The sequence below is a fragment of the Lobosporangium transversale genome, assembly GCF_002105155.1.
Source record: "Lobosporangium transversale strain NRRL 3116 chromosome Unknown BCR41scaffold_35, whole genome shotgun sequence".
Lineage (NCBI taxonomy): Eukaryota > Fungi > Mortierellomycota > Mortierellomycetes > Mortierellales > Mortierellaceae > Lobosporangium > Lobosporangium transversale.
The window spans coordinates 192068-214164 of NW_019029013.1; the positions used below are offsets into that span (position 1 = coordinate 192068).

Genomic DNA, 22097 nt, shown 5'->3' on the forward strand with positions numbered 1-22097 from the left:
GCTAGGCATCATTTTACGTACTATATCTCTTATATCATTACTATGATCTTCATATTGCTTCTTTTGCTTCATAAATCTGCCTGAATCTGGTCTAGTTTCACCTTATCCACATCTAAACATTGGCTAATAAATCGAATTTGGATTGACGGGTTTTGTTTGAAAGTTAAAAAGTTTAATTTTTAATATGCGCTCAGGGTCTATCAGTTGCTCTTGCAGGGGCTATTAAACATCATTGCTACCAACACAACGAGCATTTGTCCGTCCTAGTCTCTTCTTTTTTTTCTCTTAATTCCCCTACTTTTTTTCCTTCATCCTTTTTGCCTTCTTCTTTACTGACGCAGAAATAGCTTTAACCAAGGGTACCGAACACACGCTGTGTAGTAAAAGAAAAGAGGTCAAAAGCGCGTTAGTTGGAGCCAAAAATTTTCTGCTTGTAAATAAAGATTTGTAAACACGAAACTTACATTGTGTCTAGCAATTGAGGGTCCAACCTCGTCATACTCGGCTTTTGTGTGGCAGTAGGAATGGAATTCACCCTTTAAAAGATGGAAACAGATCAAATATCAGTTTTAGTACTCTGACCACACCACAAAATAGAATGCCTTTTTTTTTTTTTTTTTTTTTTTTTTTGCTTACAGTAGATGCGAGTAAACTGCCTCCAAACCAAACAGCATAACGCTGCTTCTTGTGTGTGATAACATTGACCTCCATGGGAGTTGATTGTAATTTGCCCCCAGAAAGAGTCTCGCTGCGCTTAATACGAGTATCAGCAATGCGTTTAATGTCGCGCTGCAATCGTTTGCCAAAGTTCTCAAACATGGTCGATCCTCCAGACAACACAATGTTCTAGTAAATGTAAATAGCAATAAAGTATTAGAACATATTTTCACTCTTTTATTTATCTATTTTTTTTTTTTTTTTTTTTTTTTTTTTGTTATTTTACCTTATAAAGGCCACGGCGGACATCAATAGGCGAAGTCTGCACAACAGTATCAACGACTTCTGGGAGGGGAGTCAGATAATCAGAGCTAGCAATTTCCGGGTTGAAAAAGATTTCTGGTGCCAAGAAACGTTCGAATCCAACATCTACGCTGTATGGCTAATTTAAGAAATGGGTATTAGTATCATTATCACATAAAAGCTTGTTACCTTTTTTCTATTTTCTTTTCAAAAAAAAAAAATACCTTGCCAGTGACAGAATGGACGCCCTCATACTTCTTAAAGTATTTATCGCCCTCTTGGTCATACTTCTTAAATTCCTTCACAATGTCTGGACACACATATGAATATTGCTCCTTGATCCTCTGAGCAACAGTTAGTGAATCTTCAGCAGGAATCATGTTCTCTCCACGCTCTCTGAGCAAGTTCTGGACAAAAGATGTCAAATCGCGACCTGCAATAGGAACACTCTTAATAGAAGAGCCAATGACATATCCCTCAGCCTTTTTTTTTTTTTTAAAAAAAAAAAAAAAAAAAAAAGACAATAAAATAATGATAAGTCTCAGTATACAGTACATTTAAATCGTTAGCGGTTATAAGACATGAAAGGCAAAGCAAGGTTCATGAGCCATACCACAGGAATAACATGAGTGACACCATCACCAGAGTCAATAACAGTTCCAGTCAAGGTCTGTTCACTAACTTTACTTGATGTCCATGATGCAGCAAGGGCAAGCACTGCCTGAACAGCAATGTACAATCCTTGAACATTGAACGACTCGAACATGATTTCAGCAGTGTTTTCACGATTCTCTGGAGGATTAAGTGGTGGTTCGGTCTAACAAAGGTAAGTTTTTACGAGAGCCGGTTAAAGGATTTGTCAATACATATTTACTATCTAAAAAAACTACTCATATGTTGGCTATTGCTATTACTTTTACTACTCACCAACAAGAAAGAATGATCTTCAGGCTCACAGCGGAGGTATTTAAAAATACTCTGCTCCCAGTAGCGTTCCATATGGTCCCAGTTCTCGATCTGGCCGTGACGGATGGGATAGTTGAGGGCATATGTCTTTGAGTTAGCAACAGCCTCGTCTCCAATGAAAAAATCAAGATCTTCAATACCGCGCTTTGAAGCGAGGTTGGAGCTTGCAGACGAGTTCAAGAATGAGGGCTTTGAGGGGACTGCAGGTGCTCCTGAGCCAGATCCGCCACCATCCCTGGTGGCAATAACCGTAGGTTGGATAAAGGATGGGTCGTTGTTTCCAGCGAAACCCATCTTTGTAAAGCTAGAGCACAGAAAACGTCACACTGATGAGAAACAAAAAAAAAAAGTAATATATAGAGCAATTTCCTATTCCGTCTTGATGTCGACAGAGAAAGCGAATTCACGCGCATTAACGCGTTGCAAATTAAGCATGTCTCCCCTGTTGTTGGTCGCATCAGTTGTTCAGTAAAAGACACCAAATACTGTATATGACTGCTTGGTTGAAGTTGGTTGAGTGTCCTTGGAGTGGTCAAACGACTAAGTTGATGATGGGCTTACCCGGTACCATTGTCGATGACGACTGGAGCAAGGCGCGACATGATAGAAAGAAGGAAGACGAATGAAGATGGAGGGAATTGAAGATAAGGCGAAGCTGTGTGAAAGGATGTGGATGAGAGTGAGAATGTGTTGTAATTAGCCCAGGATTCGTTACCATAACCGTCCAGGGCAAATTTGCGCGATGTGCGCTTTTGCAGGATTATTAAGGGCGCTGAAATGCTGGAAATAGCTCTTGGAATTAAGTAGCAACTGAATCGCGTTAAAGAAAAAATTGTAGCCTGTTTTACCACACTGAGTCTCACTTTCACATGAAGAGAACCAATCCCAACAAAAAAAAATCTAGTCCACTGTCATTCAGAGAAAAAAGGGGGCTAAACGCCAACGTGGTGAGATCGAGATGCAACCCCATGCGATAAATGCAAAATATAAAACATACACACAGACATAAATTCCATTCGCCTTCACCCCACACAACAACACAGGAACCTGAACTTGCATCCAACTCTTTTCTTAGTGTATCAAACATATGGTCAGAGTATTTGAAACAGTACACAGTTTAGAAGTAGACTTGATAGAGATTGATGAAAAATTAAACTCTCTATCGAAGACAAACTTGTTGACTGATTGTGGCCTTCATGGTTGACACACATTCTATCTCAATGAGCTTGTAAATAGATGGCTGTCCATCGCATCTCATCATTAGACCAGTTTAGTATAAATATATTTATGTAACTGTTGTGAGAACATATTTTGCATGTTATTATTGCGTATTCTTGGGGTTGAGATTTTTATAAAGCGACATGTGTTGTGTGGAACAAGAATCATGCACAACAAACACCAAATCAATTTTTTTTTTACTCTCTCCACATCCTCGTCTTTTCACACTTCTCCACGCAAGACACCATTTTTTTCTCTTCTTCTCACTGTCCTAGTGATTGTTCAACAAACTACTCTACTCATTCTCTACTCACTCACTTCCGTTTTCAACATATAATCGCTTGTTCATTTTATTACTATACCCTTCTCATCTTTCTCTACTACATTCCATTCACACTAATCGTCAGCCATTTCAGTCACCCCATAGAATTACTCTCTCACTGATCAACCCCACTAACTCCCTGCATTTAAGAGAACATTCATCACACTCTCACTCATTACAGCTGGCTCTCTCATTCCCTGCTTCACTGCTACACTTATTTATATTAAACCCTCTTTCAAATTAGTGGTTATTTATCTGCCTCACATTCCCTTCCTGAGTGTTGAGCTATTGACATTATGATGCCTTATAATGGGTAAACCCTTTTTTCTTCCCTTCTAATTTCGCTCATTTGCCTTTAAAGAGTGTATTGTCTAATTCTTTTTCTGTCCTCTATACCCTATACTTCTACATCAATTTCATATTATCTTGTACTACTTCTGTCTTTTGTCACTCTCTTCTCAACCACTACCTTCCTCCCAATCATTGAAACATCATTGTGCATTAATTTAGATTTCGAGTCAACATCACGGGCATTCCGTTGCAAGGAGCCAAGTCAAGGGTTGAGACACAGATCAAGCTCGGAATTCAACTTGTAAATCAGCAGAATGATCCCGTCGGAGGTTGGACTCACATCAAGCTACCAGAGTACATGGTAGCGAAAGAGAAGAATAAACGCATCAACGCAAAGAATCTCGGTAAGTGGCCGTGTATTGTGTGTGTCACAAGAGCACATGATTTTTTATTTTATAATTGTCTGCCCTATTCAACCCAACAAAAAAGGTCCCGTCTGTGCTTAAAAAAAAGAGATTAATTGCTTATTGGTCGACCCATTTTAACGATTTACTTGTACAATAGGCCCTGGAGTCTACGAAGCATTGAACAATGGAACATGTCTAAATCTTGAGGCTTCTGTTGTGTGTCACAGTGACAAGAGCAAGGTCATTCAGACATGTGTAGGATGTGTGCTCCGCGAACGCAAAAGGGCGCTACGCAAAAAGAGTCTTGGCAAAAAGAAGAACAGTATAGTTGCTGGCCCTGCACCCATTGATGATGATGATCCAGAGCAGATTGCCCTTGAACAGCGCAAGATCTTACTTTTCAACTGCACCGAGATTGCAGAGTTCAACTCGGGTGAACTGATCTTGCCAACCCGTATCACTTGCTACTGCAGGCATCACAGTGAAAAGCAAGGATTCTGTATCCAATTTTTCCTTCGAGATTATGCAAACAACATTGTTGCTACCGGTATCTCGCCCCCGATCATGATTACAGATGATCACAAAGCCTCCAAGGTTAAAAAAGCAGAACAAGGCGATGCTGGTGTACAGCAAAAGGCTGCTCCCAAGAAGGCTTCAGACCCATCTAACAAAGTCGTCACTCTCACACCGCCCAGTTCCCCAACTACACCAGGAGAAGAGGTCGAGAGCGATGTGGACATGGGCACAGGACATGAGGGGGATGAGGAAGAGGAGGAATCTGAAGAGTCTGAGATGGATTCCTCGTCTTCCAATGCGTCGCCATCTCCGCTTCAAGCATCAATGGACATCAATCACTATGATCCCAATAATGTTTCTATAGTCGACCTCATCTCTCAGTTCTCACAATCAGATGATGTCCGCCAAGTACCATCGCCATCATCACCTATTACGCCTACAGAGCGCGTGTCACAGGCTAGCCAAACAACTCCCTCATCAGATTATCCTTCATCTACATTTGATGGACAGCAACGTCAGATCCATTCCATGAATAGCTTTATTTATACCTCTAATAACGATAGGATGGTACCGGAGCAGTTAGTTGACATCCCTATATCACTGGTCCCACCGATGACCTCACCACTTGCTCAGCTTAGGGATCATATGAACCAGCCATGCCAGTTGCAACAGGAACAGGAGCGGCAGATGCAGCAGCACCAACAGCAACAGCTTCAGCAGCAACACCTCCAGTTCCAACAGTTGCAGCAGCAGGCTCTCTTCCCAGAAACATTCAATAATACCGCTAATATTACTCCGTCGCCTATCGCTCGACGCACAAGCACATCAGGCGGTGTTGGTCCAGTCCGACGCCGACGCGCCCCCACAACAAACAATCCTTTGGCTTCCTCTGTTAACCAGCCTTCATTGGCCTCACCCATCACACCCAATCCTCTCGCCGCTGCAGCGTCATCCGTCCTCTCTCCTACATCCATGCCTTCTATTCTAGGTTTGTCTTCTACATTGGCTATGGTTCCTTCAGGATTTATTGTCCCTAGAATGACAAGGTTGATTCCTAACCAGGGACCATGTTTTGGCGGCATTGAGGTGACGATTTTGGGCGCAAACTTTTATGCGGGATTGACAGCAATGTTTGACGCCACACCGGCACTTCCCACACAGTTCTGGTCAACCAACACTTTGATCTGCATTCTCCCTCCACGAATTCAACCCGGAACAACTGTGGTTACATTTAAGGAGCATCCGGCCATCACAATGCCCCAGGCAGGGGATGTCAGCGAGATGATGCTATTTACGTATGTGGATGAAAGTGACAAGGCGTTGATGGAACTTGCTTTGCAGGTTGTCGGTCTCAAAATGACCGGTAGACTCGAGGATGCTAGGAATATTGCACTACGTATTGTCGGTAGCCAAGTTGCCAACGGTAATCAACAGCAACAACAACAGCAGCAACAACAACAGCAGCAACAACAACAGCAGCAACAACAACAACAACAACAACAACAAAACTCTTTGGACTACGCTAATCTCGTCCGAGATTTGATCATGTCTTTCGGAGGTCAGGAAGTCAATGTTGACTTCCAAGCCGATCTTGAGGATAGGATCCTCATGTTGCTAACAGTGCTTTCGGAGCTGCCTGCCACGAGTCATGGTCTCATAAATCTTGAACGCCGTGACACTGGACACCGTCTATTGCACTTCGGAGCTATGAAGGGTTTTGAGCGCTTGATCATGACTTTGATTAGGAATCCAGAAATTGAAATCGATGCTTTAGATATGAACGGCTACAGCGCTTTACACTATGCTTGTTGGCGCGGGGAAATCAAAATAGCAAGGCTGTTGATTGAGGGTGGCGCCGATGTAATGGTACGAAGCATCCACGGTGTCAGCTGTGTAGATTTGACCGAATTTCACGATGGAAATGTGGCGGCTGAGCTTGTGCAGGCATTGAGATCAAGTAATACCTGGGTGGATGCTGGGGCTCAAGAAGTTGATGCTTATGAATCTGCAGATGAGGTCGACGGCGAGTTGGGGGTTGATGAGGAATTGGAGGCATTGAATGAGATGGATGATGTTGATGATAGTGGTGTATGGCTGGAGCATTTTGCCACAGAGAGTGATGCTTTAGAGGAGGAAGAGGATGAGAACGAGGAGTCTTTTGATGCATCTAGCGTTGTTGGCTCCGAAATTGAGGATATTGCCTGGATTGGTCGAGGTGAATGGGTCGGTGTTGAGACTTCAGATGAATCCAGCCTATCAAGTGACAGTGATACGGACAGACAGGAAGAAGACAGGTTGGAAAGTAGTAAAGCGGCTGGAAAGGCAGAAAATGCTGATATTGTGCAGGCTCCCTCATCTCCTAGCCTTATTCCTATGGCAACGCCTCTAGTCCAAGATACAAAGGAAGCTCAGGCGACAGACATGAACGCGAACTGGTTCCAAAAGACCTTCCATCAAATTCAATCTACGTCTTCTAATCTGGACTTTGAACTCTTCAAGACTTTGGACCATATCTTGCCAGAGAAGAGCGCCTTCTTGATGAATATGCCAAGTATGCCGACGTCGATTCAAGCCTTCAATGCTTACATGCCTTACAGCTTCAGTGGTAAGCAGGAGGTAGCCTCGAACGAGACGACTGTGGGACACGTCTCGGAGAAACAAGCATTCAGCCATGAGCGTAGTGCCTCGATCGTTGGTGAGCCTACTTTGGACGAGCAGGCTATCTCACACGAGCTCTACACACTGCACACGGGACCAGAAAGTCGGACTATCAGTAACGATATTAACACTGGTACTGGCACTCCTACGAATGTAGCTCCGTGCTCCGAGGAGACACCGAGTCGTTGCGTCTACACGCACCCTTTTTCTGCCGTTAATAGCTATGCTCTTTCAGCCTCGGATTCACACTTTAGCCCATTAACACTGACCACTGCTCCTGGGCCGAACACGGGTGGTAATACCTCTGTGACATCGCCTCTTAGTAAGGTTCGACGCGTGTATCCACCCATGGGCTCGGAACCACAACAACAGCCGCAAGCTTTGCATGCTGGTGAATCATCTGTGGTACGAGGGGGCCGTAGAATCATTACGGAAATTGTTAATAATGGCGCAGTAGTTGGAGGCGCTGCTGTTGCAGAACGGGCTGTTGAGGCTGTTGGTGAGTACAGACACATTCAAGAATTGAGGGCTCGCTATCATGAAAAGATGAAGCGATTGAAAAAGGATAAGATGCTTTTCCTCTTCTGGGTTCCTGTTTTGCTTGGTAAGGAAAAGCAAGAGCGATTACCTTGCTTTTTTTTTTTTTTTTTTTTTTTTTTTTCATGTGAGTTTGGCATTGTAAGGTGACCACAAATATATACTAAACTTGTTTTCTTTTTTCTATAATGTAGTGATGCTTGCGTTGACCATTATCAGGATTGCATCAACATTCGATGTAGCCAGACAGTGGACAGGAGGACTATTGAACCTTGCTGGTATTCAAGTTTAAACAAACAAAGCGGCAACAGCAACAAAAAAAAAAAAAAAAAAAAAAAAAAAACTTTCACATCTTTTCATGTTATATATTCTTGACTAGCCTTCATTTTTAGTCACTGGATATCCCTCTATTTACATTCACCATTATGAACTTTGTTCATTTGTTTCTTTGCGTACTATATTATATACACATAATGTCTTTTTTATTTGTACAACTACCGACTCTGATCGAGTCAGTTAAAATAAACCCAAAGTGCTTCCAAGCGAGAATTGTAAGATGGATAGGGGGTTACCTAACAGTGCCTGTTGCGCACTTTTTAGCAGATAGCAAAAGAAGATGTTGATGGTCTTCAATGTAGCAAAGATTACAAAGCAAAAAGAGGTTTGTCTTGTCAAGGAACTGAAATTCCGATCGAGAAAGAGGTAGATGTGATGAGGTTAGGCTTACAAATAAATGTTTTTTTTGTTTTTTTTTCGAGGGACAAAAAGTTTAAATTATATTCTGCTTTCCCGTCGGTCATGGGTTTTCTGCACCTGTAAAAGAAAAAAAAAAAAAAAAAAAAAAAAAAAAAGAGGCTAGTCATCAACGCGTGTCCACTTTGATTTGCTGTGCTTTTTATTTTATTTTTTTTTCACTATTATTATTAATAATATACACAATAATACTACAATATGTATGAAAGGAAGAGATATTGATGTTTTACAATACAAAGTTGGGTGTGGAACGATGCAAACAAAGGGGGGGGGGGGAAAGTGTATGAGACTTGTAAAAAATAGTTCTGGCATTTGGGCGCAGTGTGGCAGTGACGGCCAAAGGGCAAAGGGTAAAGGATGAAAAAAGTCTCTCTCTCCACCTTTGGCGAAGAAAATAGTCAACTGGTCACTTTTTTTTTTTTTTTTGGAGGGAAAGGCTGGACTATTGTGGGATGCACACGTTACTCAGGGACAGTTCTTCCTCTATTGAAATAATTATATTTTGAAATTTAAAAAAAAAAAAAAAAAAAATCTTTAGTCTTAACTACGATCATGAATTCTTTTCTTTGATCGGATACAATAAATCAGCTTAGAGAGAGACATACCACTTTGGCGATTGAGAAGTTTGTAATCATAATCGATATGGTTGCGCAAGGTCATAATGACAAGTACAGCCTGGTACAGTGTCTTTAGATGAATAGGAACTGACGGAGGTTGTTCAAGGGATTGTTTATGAGATTGAGATGATTTTTGAGAAGAAGATATTTGAATGCGAGTGTGAGTATGGGTTTGAGTTTGGGTATGGGTATGGGTATGGGTATGGGTATGGGTATGGCGCTTAGTTGATACTACTGCCCATGATGAGGAAGGAGGAGTATTGTGTTTTGGCTTGGTAGTGTCTTCATAGATTTGACTGATGAGCTGAAAGGCAAAAGCGAGAAGCGCGAGCATGATGACTGTATGTGCTGTATGTTATATATAAGGTGTTTTTGAAATGAAATGTGTGTAAGAAAGGAAGGAAAGCATTGTTCAACAAGCTTTTTTATACCTGAATTTAATTTTCTTTTTTTTTGGTGGCTGTCGTGCACGGTTGCTCGGTATGACAAAATAATGCAAGGTCAATTGGTCCTAAGGCATTTTTTTTTTTTTTTTTTTTGGTGCCACCAAAACTAAAAAATCACTACGCCCCACGTTTTCAAAAGCGCAGTTTCTGCTCCCGTCAAACGAAAATGTCTCATTCTTTATTAAACTTTTCATTTTCTCCATTCTCTCATTCTCTCTCATTCTCTCATTCATTCATTGTTGCTTAACAACATCACTGTCCTTTCTCTCCCTCTCTCAAGCAACTCACCCCCTGTACAATACTCACAAATTTACCAGCTATGCCTGCTGAACGAACTATGAAGCGTACAGCCTCTACTGCTGCCGCTGCTAATGTCAAAGAAAAGAAACCGGAAGGAGCTAGTACCAATATGAAGAAGGCGCCTAGGCCTGCGGTCATGGACGATGATGTTTGCAGTATGCATTCCCTCTCTTCTCATTGCTACTTTTCTTGTCCTTAAAGCGTTTGAAATCTCCAAGTTTGCATATTGTATATTAATGATAATATTCTTTACATGTCAAATGAAATCTCCCCTCTCTTTTTTAATTTTTATTCCCTTTGCTGGAATAGCGGTGCATCTCTATCCAAACACTGCCAAAGAACGTGAAAATGCAATCAACAAACATACTGGTCGAAAGATAACACCTTTTCAGTTCCAAGTATATGACCTTTGTGCCCAGGTAAAGTTATACACTTCCGATTATGGACAATGGAAGATTTACATATCGGGATATCTGACCTTTTATTTTTTTTTTTTAAAAAAAAAAAAAAAAAAAAAAAATTACCCAATTTACAGATCCCTAAAGGTCAAATCTCGACTTACAAGCATATTTCAGATGCGCTGCAGTCGTCTTCACGAGCGGTAGGGCAGGCTCTCAAAGTGAATCCATTTGCTCCTCTTCCAATCCCATGTCATCGTGTCCTTGACTCCAAATTGTATATTGGTGGCTTCATGGGTCAATGGGGAGAAGGTGAAAAAATTGACAACAAAAGAGCAAAGCTGTTTCATGAGGGTATTGTCTTTGATGAGACTGATCATGTTGCTCAGGAGATCAGAGAAAAGGTTATTTTTACAGACTTTACAGTTCCAGAGAAAAGTACTATAAATGTAACTGCAGCTGTAGCTGTGACTACCACTCCTATGTGTCTGTAGTTTTTTTTTTTTTTTTTTTTTATTTTTTTTTTTTAACTGCTTTTGTCGTGCACTTGATCAATGTGCCTGAATACGCAGAAAGTATCAGTAACAGAATAAATCCTGAAGATATCCACAAAAATTCGAGCCTATATGAATGTCCTGCACGTACTGTGCCGAGGCTAACAGAGCGAAAGGTAGAAACGATAAATACTTTTTCTCTATTATATATATCAATAAACTAAGGGTTGACACTGTTAGCAAGAAGGACACAGACATGGGAGGAATAAATTGGAATCAGACAAACTCGGGGATCAAACATGCTCGGGGCGCATACAAAGGGGGATGTGCTACATTATACATATAACAATCAACAATTATTAGAGCTGTTGTTTACATCAGACCTGCGCTCCCTCTGAAGGCTTGCGTAAACCCTTTTATAAAAATTTTTCTTTGTCTTTCTTTTTCTTTCTTCCTTTCTTTCTCTTTTTCTTTCTCCATTTCTTTTTTTTTTTTTTTTTTTTTTTTTTTTTTGTTTTCGAGTGAACAATAAACATTAGATATTTAAGCTTTTATCACACGACATCACAGTTAAACATGACCAAGATTAGAGGTCATAAAGATGATTTAATTATTATGGTTTCAGAACAACCTAGCACCAAGTTGGATCCCAGACTTGTGACATACCATCATGCTGTGGTGCAAATCAAAAAACGAGGACACATCGATATCATTTGCAAGCCCATGCACCCACCTAGCGTGAAAATCATACTGAAACCTACAACTAATTCAGACAACACTGAGACTTCAGCCACCACCAGCCTATTTGATAATTATGGTAGCACTTGTATCTTGGACAGTACCAATAAAGCCTCGGCACGGCATAAATTCAGTGAAAGCTCACGCATTGATGGCATCGCATGTAATATATACTAATAACTGTGCTTAATACCTTTTTTTTTTTTTTTTTTTTTTTTTTTTTTAAAAAAAAATCATGTGTTTATTAATAATCTTCCCCTCACAAATATCTACTAGTGAGTGCCTCCACAAGGGTCATCCAAACGGATGGGCTGTACAAATTCAAGATCTTATTAAAGTCAATATCATCCAATGAAGAATGTAAGACTGGATCCCACTACTATACAACACCTGGCAGCGCATACCTTAGAGCTGACCTTAAGCCACGAACGGGCAATGATGCGACCTTATTTGCTACGGCGAGACAGCAGCAGGCACAGTTTGATACTTCATCTCGCCAAGAGGAAAAAACAGGGGATGAATTGGCGAGAAGCCTGATGGAGCCTGATATAACATCAGCAAAACCAGCCACGTCTGTAAAAGACATTTTGTCTTATTGGGCAGATGAAGAATGCAGAGTGCCACCGATTACTTCCACTTTTGCTGATTCTCAGAGCCAGTCATTTAGGACGTCAGGCAACTTGGATACAAACTCAATCACCGCCCATAACTTGGCGTCCCACCTCCACGCTTACAACAGTACCAGTGCCTTTTTTGATGATCCACCTCCAACTTGGGGAAGTATAATCAGCCGCAGATCAACCACAGAGCCGCCATCAATACCAACATCGATAACCAGAAGTAGCCATAGCGTTTCTATGGATCAAAAATATGATGTTGATAGACCATCCTCAAGAATCACCAACCAGAATTCGCTTTACGCTAATAACAATACAGGCTCCAGTTCCTTCTCCGAGGACCCATTTTGGGAAAACGATAGCAGCTATAGATCAACTGCAGCACCAATATCAGTGTCAGCGTCAATCTCCACACCCAAAAGCAGTCACAGAACCGTTCCCATGGATCAACCACACGATGTTCATTTTTGTCATTATAATCCGGCTCTTGGTAGCTATAACATGGTCGGGGCGCATCGTACGTTGTTGAAAGATTATCCAGTCTTATCGCTTCATGTGGAAATAGTAGAGTCTGCTAGAGAAAAGATGACGCAAATGATAAAGTCCAAAAAATGTGAGAAGGGAACGTCGTCTTCTGGCTTGAGAAGGGTACGGAGACTATCGACATCATCGTCGGCTTCTTCACACTTCTCCACCACTAGTAGACCTTCGGTAGCATTGCAAGCGCCCGTCACCGTAGATATTTCGCATTTAAATTTCCCGGCATTTAAAGCCATGATAACGTATATCTACACACACGACATCGAATCCATTTTAGCCGATGTCAATACCGTAGCCGCGACACCACCTCCACCCCCCACCCCACCCCTCCGCGGCCTTTCTGAAGAGAGAACAAAACCAGCAGGTTCGCCTGAGGCAGAGACCCTACAAATCGGCGAACTCTTACTGTTAGCTCATCAATTTGACATTCAGGAGTTAGTCAAGGACTGTGCGCGGCTAATCCAATCGTACCTTAGTGTCGAGAATGCGATCCCAACTTTGGTCCGCTTGGGAAGCGAGTATGAGGAGATCAAGAAGCCAGTTATGAGCTTTATAAAGAAAAATTTTGCAAAGATCTTTGGGCGTGAAGATGAAGTGGATCCATTCTTGCAGTTCCGACACGACGATGAATATCATGAGTGCAGTGTTAACCTGATGGCAGAGATCCTAAGGATGATAGCAATGAATAGAGAGGAAATCGGGGATACCGCGAGTAGAAGGGAAACGAAAACTTTCCAAAGTGAACCAGTTGGACATAGAAGCAGCAGTAGAGCAACAGCACCAGCGGTTGAGACTGAACCAATTGTTGATGCTGAACCAAGAGCAGGTGCTGAACCAGGGATTGATACTCAGCAAGTAGTCAGTACTGAATCTAGTAGCCAAGATGAGATAACATCGCCCTTCATCATTTATTAAAAATTCCTGTCTCTTTTTTTTTATGCTACTCAAGAATATGCGTATGCACAAGCATATACTTTTACTTTTTTTTTTTTTTTTTTTTTTTTTTTTAACCCGTATATGGCACTAAGGTCTTGTACAGACAGAAAGGATTTGGTATATCCACATTTGCGTTAGATATCCTAGTGTATACCATCACCAGGAAAAAAAGTTAGGCACCGGCAATTAATTTAGTCCGCTTTACCAGCAAAGGCTTAATGCTTCATGTTTTGCTATTTCAGTTAATCAGAAATAAGCCAGGGCCTTCTTTCCGTCCGAAAGCGAAAAAAAAAAAAAAAAAAAAAAAAAAAAAAAAGGAATTCCAGAATAGAATCATATGGGTCTGCTATTGTGCCATCTACTGGGACAACACCAAGGATACTATTATTATTATTATTATTATTATTATTATTATTATTATTATTATTATTATTATTATTATTATTATTATTATTATTATTATTATTATTATTATTATTACTATGGATTATAACAAGCGTAAAGGCTATAGTTGGAGTGCTACTCTGCTCTAACTGCCAAGACTTGGCAAGTCTTTTTAAGGCGGCCATTCAAAGCCGGAACTGATTCAGTTGCCCTGACAAATCCCCTTGGAACTTAACAGCACTTTTAAAAAAGAGATGGTCAAATCGGAAAGTGTGCAATATCAGCCTGACATGGCCCAAAGCCTATGCTTCAATGGAACTACAGCATTTGTCCCAAATTCATGGCGTCCCGACCTAAAGGCAAGACTGGTGTCTGTTGGTCTGCATCATGAGTTGACTAGTAATGCGAAGTCCACCTAATATCACAAAGGAATTGAAAAAACAAAAAAAAATAAAATAAATAAATAAAAATAGAGATTTGTATGGAAGAATACCATATTCGATCATTTCAACCCTTCCAAGGCGTATCATGAGCACAGGAATATCCGAGCACCCCTGTTTAGTTAGGATTTTATCTTTTTTAAAGCATCTGCAAAAAAAAAAAAAAAAAAAAAAAAAAAAACCACTAGCACATCTTTTTTTGCAACAGTGGCGTGCTTTTGTCGTTGAAGCATGAAAGAGGGGGAAGCACTAACAAAGTGCCTGGGGTTGCGGGTAAAATGCGAATACCAATCACTCAAAAAAATCGCAACAAACGGTTCATTAAACAGTATTTCATGGGATAACACTAAGAACCAAGTCTTTAAATGATATGAATGCATATTCTTAAGTGATGCCTATCTTGTTTGCGCATTCATTTAACGAAAGCGTACATACAATGATGCGGATGCTTCTAATATAAATAATAGAAATCGCGCGCGCACGGGATGACATATAGCAGCACTCAAATAAGAAGTCTCTAAACATTAATGTAATAGGTAATAAAAAAATAAAAAAATAAAAAAAAAAAGGTAATCGCCCCTCGATCGGCTGGCTTGTATTATGTTTATACCCCTTCTCCCCTTTCAAAAAAAAAAAAAAAAAAAAAAAAAAAAAAAGCAGCTTGTAAGAATCAAGTGGATATGTTTGATAAATCTCCTATTGTATATAGAACTGTATAAAACATGATGGATTTTTATAGGTATTGCGCCAGAGCGGCAGGAAATGAGAGGGGTCTGAGTGATGTCTTCGGCGGGAAAACTAAAAGAGAGAAAGAGGAAGTGTGGAAAGAGTCTTTTTTGTAGGAGGTAGAGATGTTGAACATGAAGAACTAAAGGGTTGTTACGTTGCAAAAGCAGCACCATTTCATGACCCAATAACACTATTGACATATTATTTCCCGTGGATAGTAGATGTATATTTGTAGAACAGTAATATCCAAAGTCGATTGTCGGCAGGAGAGGGCTATTAGCAAATGGCGTGCTGGAGGGCCAAAATGTCACCTCTTCGCGTAACAGAATTTCGCCACATCCAATGCTGATTGGCCAAAGCTGTGCTCATAAAAAAAAAAGTTACAACGCGTCCCACGGAGATCCAAAGAGGGGTCCTTACGCATTAAGAAGTCAATATCCTAATGCTCCCTTTTCCTCTCTCCACACGAGCATGTGGATACATCTCTAATCCTCATCACTTGCTTGCTATCCAATAGGAAATCGAATTTATGCAAACGTTTATTCAAAATGATCTACTTCATAATGAGATCCATGGTCCTCGGTGTTTCTATCGAGGCGATACAACTGCTCATTTATTTCTTTGAAAATAATTTCTCGTTTACAATCAATCTGCAGGTTGGACACATTTGCCTATCAAAAATTCATTTCATCAAAAAAAAAAAAAAAAAAAAAAAAAAGGCGTGTGATTGCCCGTGTCACCCTGGACAGCCTCAATTCTTTAGCTCTCCAACTCTTTAATCTATTTCGTATTGAAAAGGCAACAAATAGAAAAAAGTTTATAATTGCTATACACCTTTGTGTTGTCTCATCAAATGAAGGGGAGATTGTAATAGAAGAAGAAAGAAAGAAAAAAAAAAAAAAAAAAAAAAAGATATTGGCAAAGGCAAAGGTAAAGGCAAAGGTAAAGGCAAAGACAAAGGCAAGGCTGTGAATGCTTGGGCCATGATGTTCCTTCCATCTTTGGACTCTTTTTTTTTTTTTTTTTTTTTTTTTGGGAGCTTTAGTTTATGGACAATGACAACAATACACAATCGAACCATATCTTCACTATTATATTAACTTACTACAGGATCCTGAGATTATCATTTAATGAATAAGGGACACTTGTGTTTATGACTCGAATTGTATGGGATGGTTTCTGTTCCTGTTGAGGATACTTCTAATGGTGATAAAGTGGTCGTGATGAGAGTAAAAGCAAGTGTTGATATATTGTTGAGAAGAGAACGGTCAATGCTGCAAGGACACATTTTGAATAAGATGGACATGTACTAACTGACTAAACAATTGTATTCAAAATAAAGTCTTTCTAGTGGATTGCGACATTACCAAGGCAAGGTGATGCCATTCATTCCTTGTGTAGGTGTTGTGTTTGTAACATGATATGCATCTTGCTTGCCATAATTCTTATTCATGATTGAATGGTCCTAATTGTCCTGAGAGCTGAGGCATGTGCGGGAAGATGGCCTCTCAAACACCCTTGGAGACTGACTCCATCATCTCCCTCACACCCTACAAATATAATTCGTCTCTCACTTTTCCTTTTTCTTCCTTTCCTCTTATTTGATCTATTTTCTTCAACGCCCATTTCCATCACTCTCATCACAAATAACAGAAGCAACTACAACTATACACCATCTCAATCTCATTTCAATAGTGCCGACATCGTTAACTCCTCTTCAAGCTCCCGTTCATCCTTGCCTGTATTCTATTCCAACTCGCACGGTCTTGCTTTGCCCTGACACTTCCTAGACATTCACATTCACATTCACATTCACATTCACATTCACATTCACATTCACATTCAGGCACATCCACTTCACCCTAGTAATCCAAAGCAGCTCATCCGCTACTCAATTCGATCGAACTGACAGCTTCCTTGTCATCATGGCCTACGACTCGCCTTCGCCTCCAGACTCATCCGAGCTGTTGGCTCCATCGCTCTGTCTGAACCCTGATGCCTTGGAGGATTTAGCACCTGTCCAACCAACGAAGGAGAATCTACTTCCAGAATCATTTCCAACCCTCAATTGGTCTGAACAATCATCTGCTGACCACAAAGCTGCTAAAGCAGAAAAACGTCTGTGTTACCGCCACAGACCTGACTTGCGATCTAAGCGAGCGGCAGACGAGATCCAACTTGATCAATTGCAACAGGTACAGACTTCACTAATTCAACAATAGAGACATGCAGACCCAGACATTCTTCCTAGTATAAACATAGTGCCTACCCAAACACACATACTACAAACCCAAACCCAAACCCAAACCCGTGCTATACCATCCAACATTCCAATCATTAGTGAAACTACTTCTCTCACTCCTACTACTCGCACAATGATATGTTTTGTTCCGCAGGGTTCGCACACACTTTGATCCATGATGCTCTATTGTCAAACCATTAGTAGTAGCTCAACAAGTGCTGGACGCAGTATTGTTGTTCCTTTTGGCTCTTTTTTTTTTTTTTTTTTTTTTTTTTGGTTGACTGACTAGACTACTGTCTTCCTCTACCCGTCTATCTCCGCACGATCATCGATGTATCCTGTATCCGCAACAATGCTGCCATGTTTTCATCTACTCCCGAAACACCTGAATATTCATGATTAACGACTCTTTCCTACTTTTTACTTGTTATCAACCATAGGATATCAAACGATTGCCTCAGCAGGATCAACAAATCATCTCTCATATCTGGTCTCTGTTTGGCTCTGCACCAGCACCCCATCGCCAGTTGGTTCTTAGTGGCCTACTGACTCAATGCTGCGTGCCCCAACTCTCGTTCCTCTCTAACCACCTCCAACCACTACTCCGAATTGACTTCCTTTCCATCACTCCACCTGAAATAGCGTTTCGCATTCTTTCATATCTTGATGCAACATCGCTTTGCCATGCAGCACAGGTATGCAAAAGCTGGAAGCGTCTAGCAGACGACGACGTGGTCTGGCATCGCATGTGTGAGCAACATATCGGACTCAAATGCACGAAATGTGGATGGGGTTTACCTTTGTTGGATAAAAAGAAGGCTAAATCAAAACGATTGCTGGAGCAACAGCACCAACCCCCACAGCCCCCACCACAGCTACAACCCCAAAACAGCTCACAATCAGAAAGTGCGCTAGCAGCCGCTGACGAGAGCGATCATGATGACCAAGAACATATAAACGGTCACCAAGGCAATAGTGATGTTATGCCATCTCATCCTTCTCCACCTAGTTCCACATCTTCTCTCTCTCCAACAGAAGCTTCCCCATCATCTGGCTGGCCCAACAAACGCTCCGTTTTATCCGATGAAAACGATATCGAGGCGGGATGTTCTCAGAAGCGTGCTCGGCATAATCTACATTCTCCTTCGCCTGGGAAATCTAGATCTAAAACTTCAACGCCATTGTTTCAATCTCCAGAACCGCCAGCGAAGACTGAGACGCCCACAAAGAGGCCTTGGAAAGAGATTTATTCCGAACGTTTGATCGTTGAGAGAAACTGGCGGAAACGTAACTACCGACTTAAGGTTTTTAGAGGCCACACGGATGGCGTGATGTGTTTACAGTTCGATGAGTCTTTTCTTATTACTGGATCTTACGACAATACTGTCAAGGTCTGGAATATCGAAACAGGTGAATGTCTTCGGACCTTGAGAGGCCACGCCCTTTGCGTGCGTGCGCTCCACTTTGACGAGGCTAAGTTGATCACAGGCTCGATGGATAGGACGCTCAAGATTTGGAATTATCATACAGGCCAGTGTATTCGCACCCTACAGGGACATACAGATGGTGTTGTCACCTTGGACTTTGATTCCCGCATTCTTGCCTCTGGATCTGTAGATGCGACCATCAAGATTTGGAACTTTGCTACAGGCGAATGCTCAACTTTGAAGGGACACTGTGACCTAGTCAACAAGGTACAGATATACAAGAAAAAGCTACTTGTATCAGCCAGTGATGATACGACGGTCAAATTGTGGGACATCGCCTCGAGGACATGTCTTAGAACGTTCACAGGACATGTGGGACGAGTTCAATGCTTGCAAACATCTGGAGATGCCTTGATCTCAATCATTGTAGAGCGTATGCAGAACAGACCACAAGACGGTCCATCATCTTCACAAGGTCGAACTGGCGGAGTGCCAACTACAGTATGCAGTATCAACCGTTCTGGGGTAGTTGAGAATAATTTGCCATCGCCGCTTCATGATCCCAGCTCTGACGTAGAAACTAGAACCATGATGCCAATTATTGTCACTGGTGGCCTTGATAACACACTCAAAGTCTGGGATGTCGAATCGGGTGAATGTCTCAACACGCTATTTGGTCATGTAGAAGGTGTATGGTCCTTAGCATTTGATAAGCTACGGATTGTGTCAGGCAGCCTGGATAGGACGATCAAGGTGTGGGATACCGAGAGTGGTCGATGCCTCTATACTCTCACGGGTCATGAAGGTCCTGTTACTTGCATTGGTCTTGGTGACACTCGCATTGTGAGTGGCTCGGACGATGGAGTTGTCTTTGTCTGGGACTATGGGGTCCGTACATAAAACGGATGTCATAGCTACTTCCATCTTTTGATTTTATTGTCTTTATACCTCTGTTGATAGCATTCTTCGCATTCTTGTAAAAAAACTCTTTGTATCAATACTCACGTGACTGAAGCGACGTGACTGCCGCCCAGCCCTCAAAACAATCGATCAAATAAATTTCCCTTTTGGCCTTCCACATATTGCTGACGGAGCTTTTTCATTGAAGTGTTGTTGCATCTTTGCCATATAGCACGTCTTTCTTTTCGTTTCACGACATCCCTTTTCTCTCTCTCATAACAGCAACCATGTCTGGCATCCTCACTACCATCTCAAAGATTGCTATTCCTGTTGGAGCTGCAGTCTCTTTCCTGCAGTACTCCATGTATGACGGTATGTATTCTTAGAATAGAATCTGATCCGATTGGCAGCAAACGATTAGCTAAGACTTTTGGGGTCTGAAAGTCAAGGTCAAGAGAAAATCGGGATCCAGCCCCATAGCATTACAAAACCCGCGCTGAAATGTGACGACATGTATTCGATTTTGAGTTAGTCTTCTTCAGGACTGAATCGGCATGCCGACTTTATTTCCGTCTTTTTTTTTTTTTTTTTTTTAAACTGATCAACTGCCTTCTTTCGGGGAACGATCAGTTTAGACGGCCATGTCAAGCCGTAAATTTTATTTATACTATATGTTTGTGGGAAACTTGAATCGGGATCTATATTGGCATTGACCGTCCGGGAGACTAAAGATAAGCTTTCATTTTTTCGGGATACTCGGAAGTGGTCCCGTAGAAACGATAATCCACACAGTAGGCGATCTTGAAAAGATAGATCGCAACGCCAACTATTACCATCTCTACTACAAAAGAAAGAGAAAAAATATAGATCTGTATTCAGTCTTTCTCACGAAATTACTTAACAGTGGAAACGGCAGGATTTACACTTTGCAATCAGATCAATAACCAACTTGAAGGGTCTATATATTTCCTAGTTGGTATTCATGTCTAATGCAAATTTTTTTTTTTTTTTTTTTTTTTTTTAATATTTATTTGCTTATAGTCCAAGGAGGCTACCGCGCCGTTATTTTCGACAGATTGGAGGGAGTGAAGCCTAGTCCAGTAGGTGAGGGTACTCATTTCTTGATCCCATGGTTGCAGCGCGCGATTCAGTTTGATGTGCGCACGAAGCCACGCAATATTTCCACCACTACGGGATCCAAGGATATGCAGATGGTCACCTTGACCCTTCGTGTCCTTCACAGACCCGATGTCAAGAACTTGTCCCAGATCTATCAGGGACTTGGTTTGGATTACGATGAACGTGTGCTTCCTTCGATCGGAAACGAAGTCCTCAAGTCTATTGTTGCTCAGTTCGATGCTGGCGAGCTTATCACACAACGTGAGCTTGTCTCTTCCAAAATCCGTGAGGATCTTGCGAAGCGTGCTAGAGAGTTCCATATCGAGCTTGAGGATGTGTCTATTGTAAGCTATTTGGTTTACTTGTTTATTTATTTATTTTTTTGGCATTTCTTAATACTTTTATTTTATTTGCATTTTACGTTTCAACATGATGGGTTGATAGACTACAATGACCTTCGGTCGCGAATTCACTAACGCTGTCGAACAGAAGCAGATTGCTCAGCAGGAGGCAGAGCGCGCCAAGTTCATTGTCGAGAAGGCTGAGCAGGAGAAGAATGCCTCCATTATCAGAGCTGAGGGTGAAGCGTACGTCTTTAAATAATCAATTATTTATGTCTCTTTTTCTCCAGGCAAAACACCCTTCTTATTTTCTGCAGCTTGAGATTTGTGTGCTAACATTTTTTGCTCTATATATCACCTGTTTTCTTCTTTAGCCATGCTGCCGAGATTATTTCCGCATCTTTAGAGAAGGCTGGTGCTGGTTTAATTGAGCTTCGTCGCATTGAGGCATCTAAGGATATCGCCGGCACTTTGGCCCAAGCTAAGAATGTCACCTACCTTCCTAACCAAAAGGGCAACAACATGTTGCTGAATGTTCCAGTCTAAGTGGGTCTTTAGGAGCAAAACCAGAATAAGATAGATCGTTAGTAGTAAAACCGTAGGGGACGCATGCTAAATACAAGTGTACATTTGAATTATTATTTTTTTTTTCCCCTTTATTTCAATACGAACCAATAACAAAGAAATATTTGTTGATCTGATCATTTCACAGCCATTTTTCATTTATGTTTGAAAGAGGCGTTGCAAGACGTTGCTGTTAGCATTGATTTTAATCCCTTTACTATGTATCGATATGAATAA

General features: G+C 41.2%; 6 protein-coding genes across 6 annotated transcripts; 5 read left to right on the plus strand and 1 right to left on the minus strand.

Moving 5' to 3' along the window:
• Positions 1-395: 395 nt before the first annotated feature.
• On the minus strand, positions 396-2220 carry BCR41DRAFT_309613 (actin family; the record flags this gene model as incomplete). Its single annotated transcript, XM_022020960.1, has 6 exons — positions 396-536; positions 637-846; positions 944-1099; positions 1185-1442; positions 1574-1777; positions 1888-2220. The coding sequence occupies 6 exons, from the start codon at positions 2218-2220 to the stop codon at positions 396-398; spliced, it is 1302 nt and encodes a 433-aa protein (XP_021878686.1).
• Positions 2221-3327: 1107 nt separating this feature from the next.
• BCR41DRAFT_424260 (hypothetical protein) lies at positions 3328-8216 on the plus strand. Its single transcript, XM_022030397.1, has 4 exons — positions 3328-3779; positions 3977-4161; positions 4322-7942; positions 8070-8216. The coding sequence occupies exons 1-4, from the start codon at positions 3763-3765 to the stop codon at positions 8165-8167; spliced, it is 3921 nt and encodes a 1306-aa protein (XP_021878687.1). The 5' UTR covers positions 3328-3762; the 3' UTR covers positions 8168-8216.
• A 1651-nt stretch (positions 8217-9867) lies between these two features.
• On the plus strand, positions 9868-10883 carry BCR41DRAFT_424262 (6-O-methylguanine DNA methyltransferase; the record flags this gene model as incomplete). Its single annotated transcript, XM_022030398.1, has 3 exons — positions 9868-10146; positions 10301-10410; positions 10527-10883. Exons 1-3 carry the CDS (start codon positions 10011-10013, stop codon positions 10881-10883), a joined length of 603 nt encoding a protein of 200 aa, XP_021878688.1. The 5' UTR covers positions 9868-10010.
• Positions 10884-11459: 576 nt separating this feature from the next.
• BCR41DRAFT_424263 (hypothetical protein) lies at positions 11460-13693 on the plus strand (the record flags this gene model as incomplete). Its single annotated transcript, XM_022030399.1, has 2 exons — positions 11460-11784; positions 11898-13693. 2 exons carry the CDS (start codon positions 11460-11462, stop codon positions 13691-13693), a joined length of 2121 nt encoding a protein of 706 aa, XP_021878689.1.
• Positions 13694-16788: 3095 nt separating this feature from the next.
• Positions 16789-20010, plus strand: BCR41DRAFT_358820 (quinon protein alcohol dehydrogenase-like superfamily). The gene is made up of 2 exons (XM_022025118.1): positions 16789-17462; positions 17950-20010. Exons 1-2 carry the CDS (start codon positions 17193-17195, stop codon positions 19834-19836), a joined length of 2157 nt encoding a protein of 718 aa, XP_021878690.1. The 5' UTR covers positions 16789-17192; the 3' UTR covers positions 19837-20010.
• Positions 20011-20013: 3 nt separating this feature from the next.
• On the plus strand, positions 20014-21968 carry BCR41DRAFT_358822 (prohibitin-1). Its single transcript, XM_022025119.1, has 4 exons — positions 20014-20208; positions 20878-21299; positions 21400-21542; positions 21671-21968. Exons 1-4 carry the CDS (start codon positions 20124-20126, stop codon positions 21840-21842), a joined length of 822 nt encoding a protein of 273 aa, XP_021878691.1. The 5' UTR covers positions 20014-20123; the 3' UTR covers positions 21843-21968.
• Positions 21969-22097: the final 129 nt, after the last annotated feature.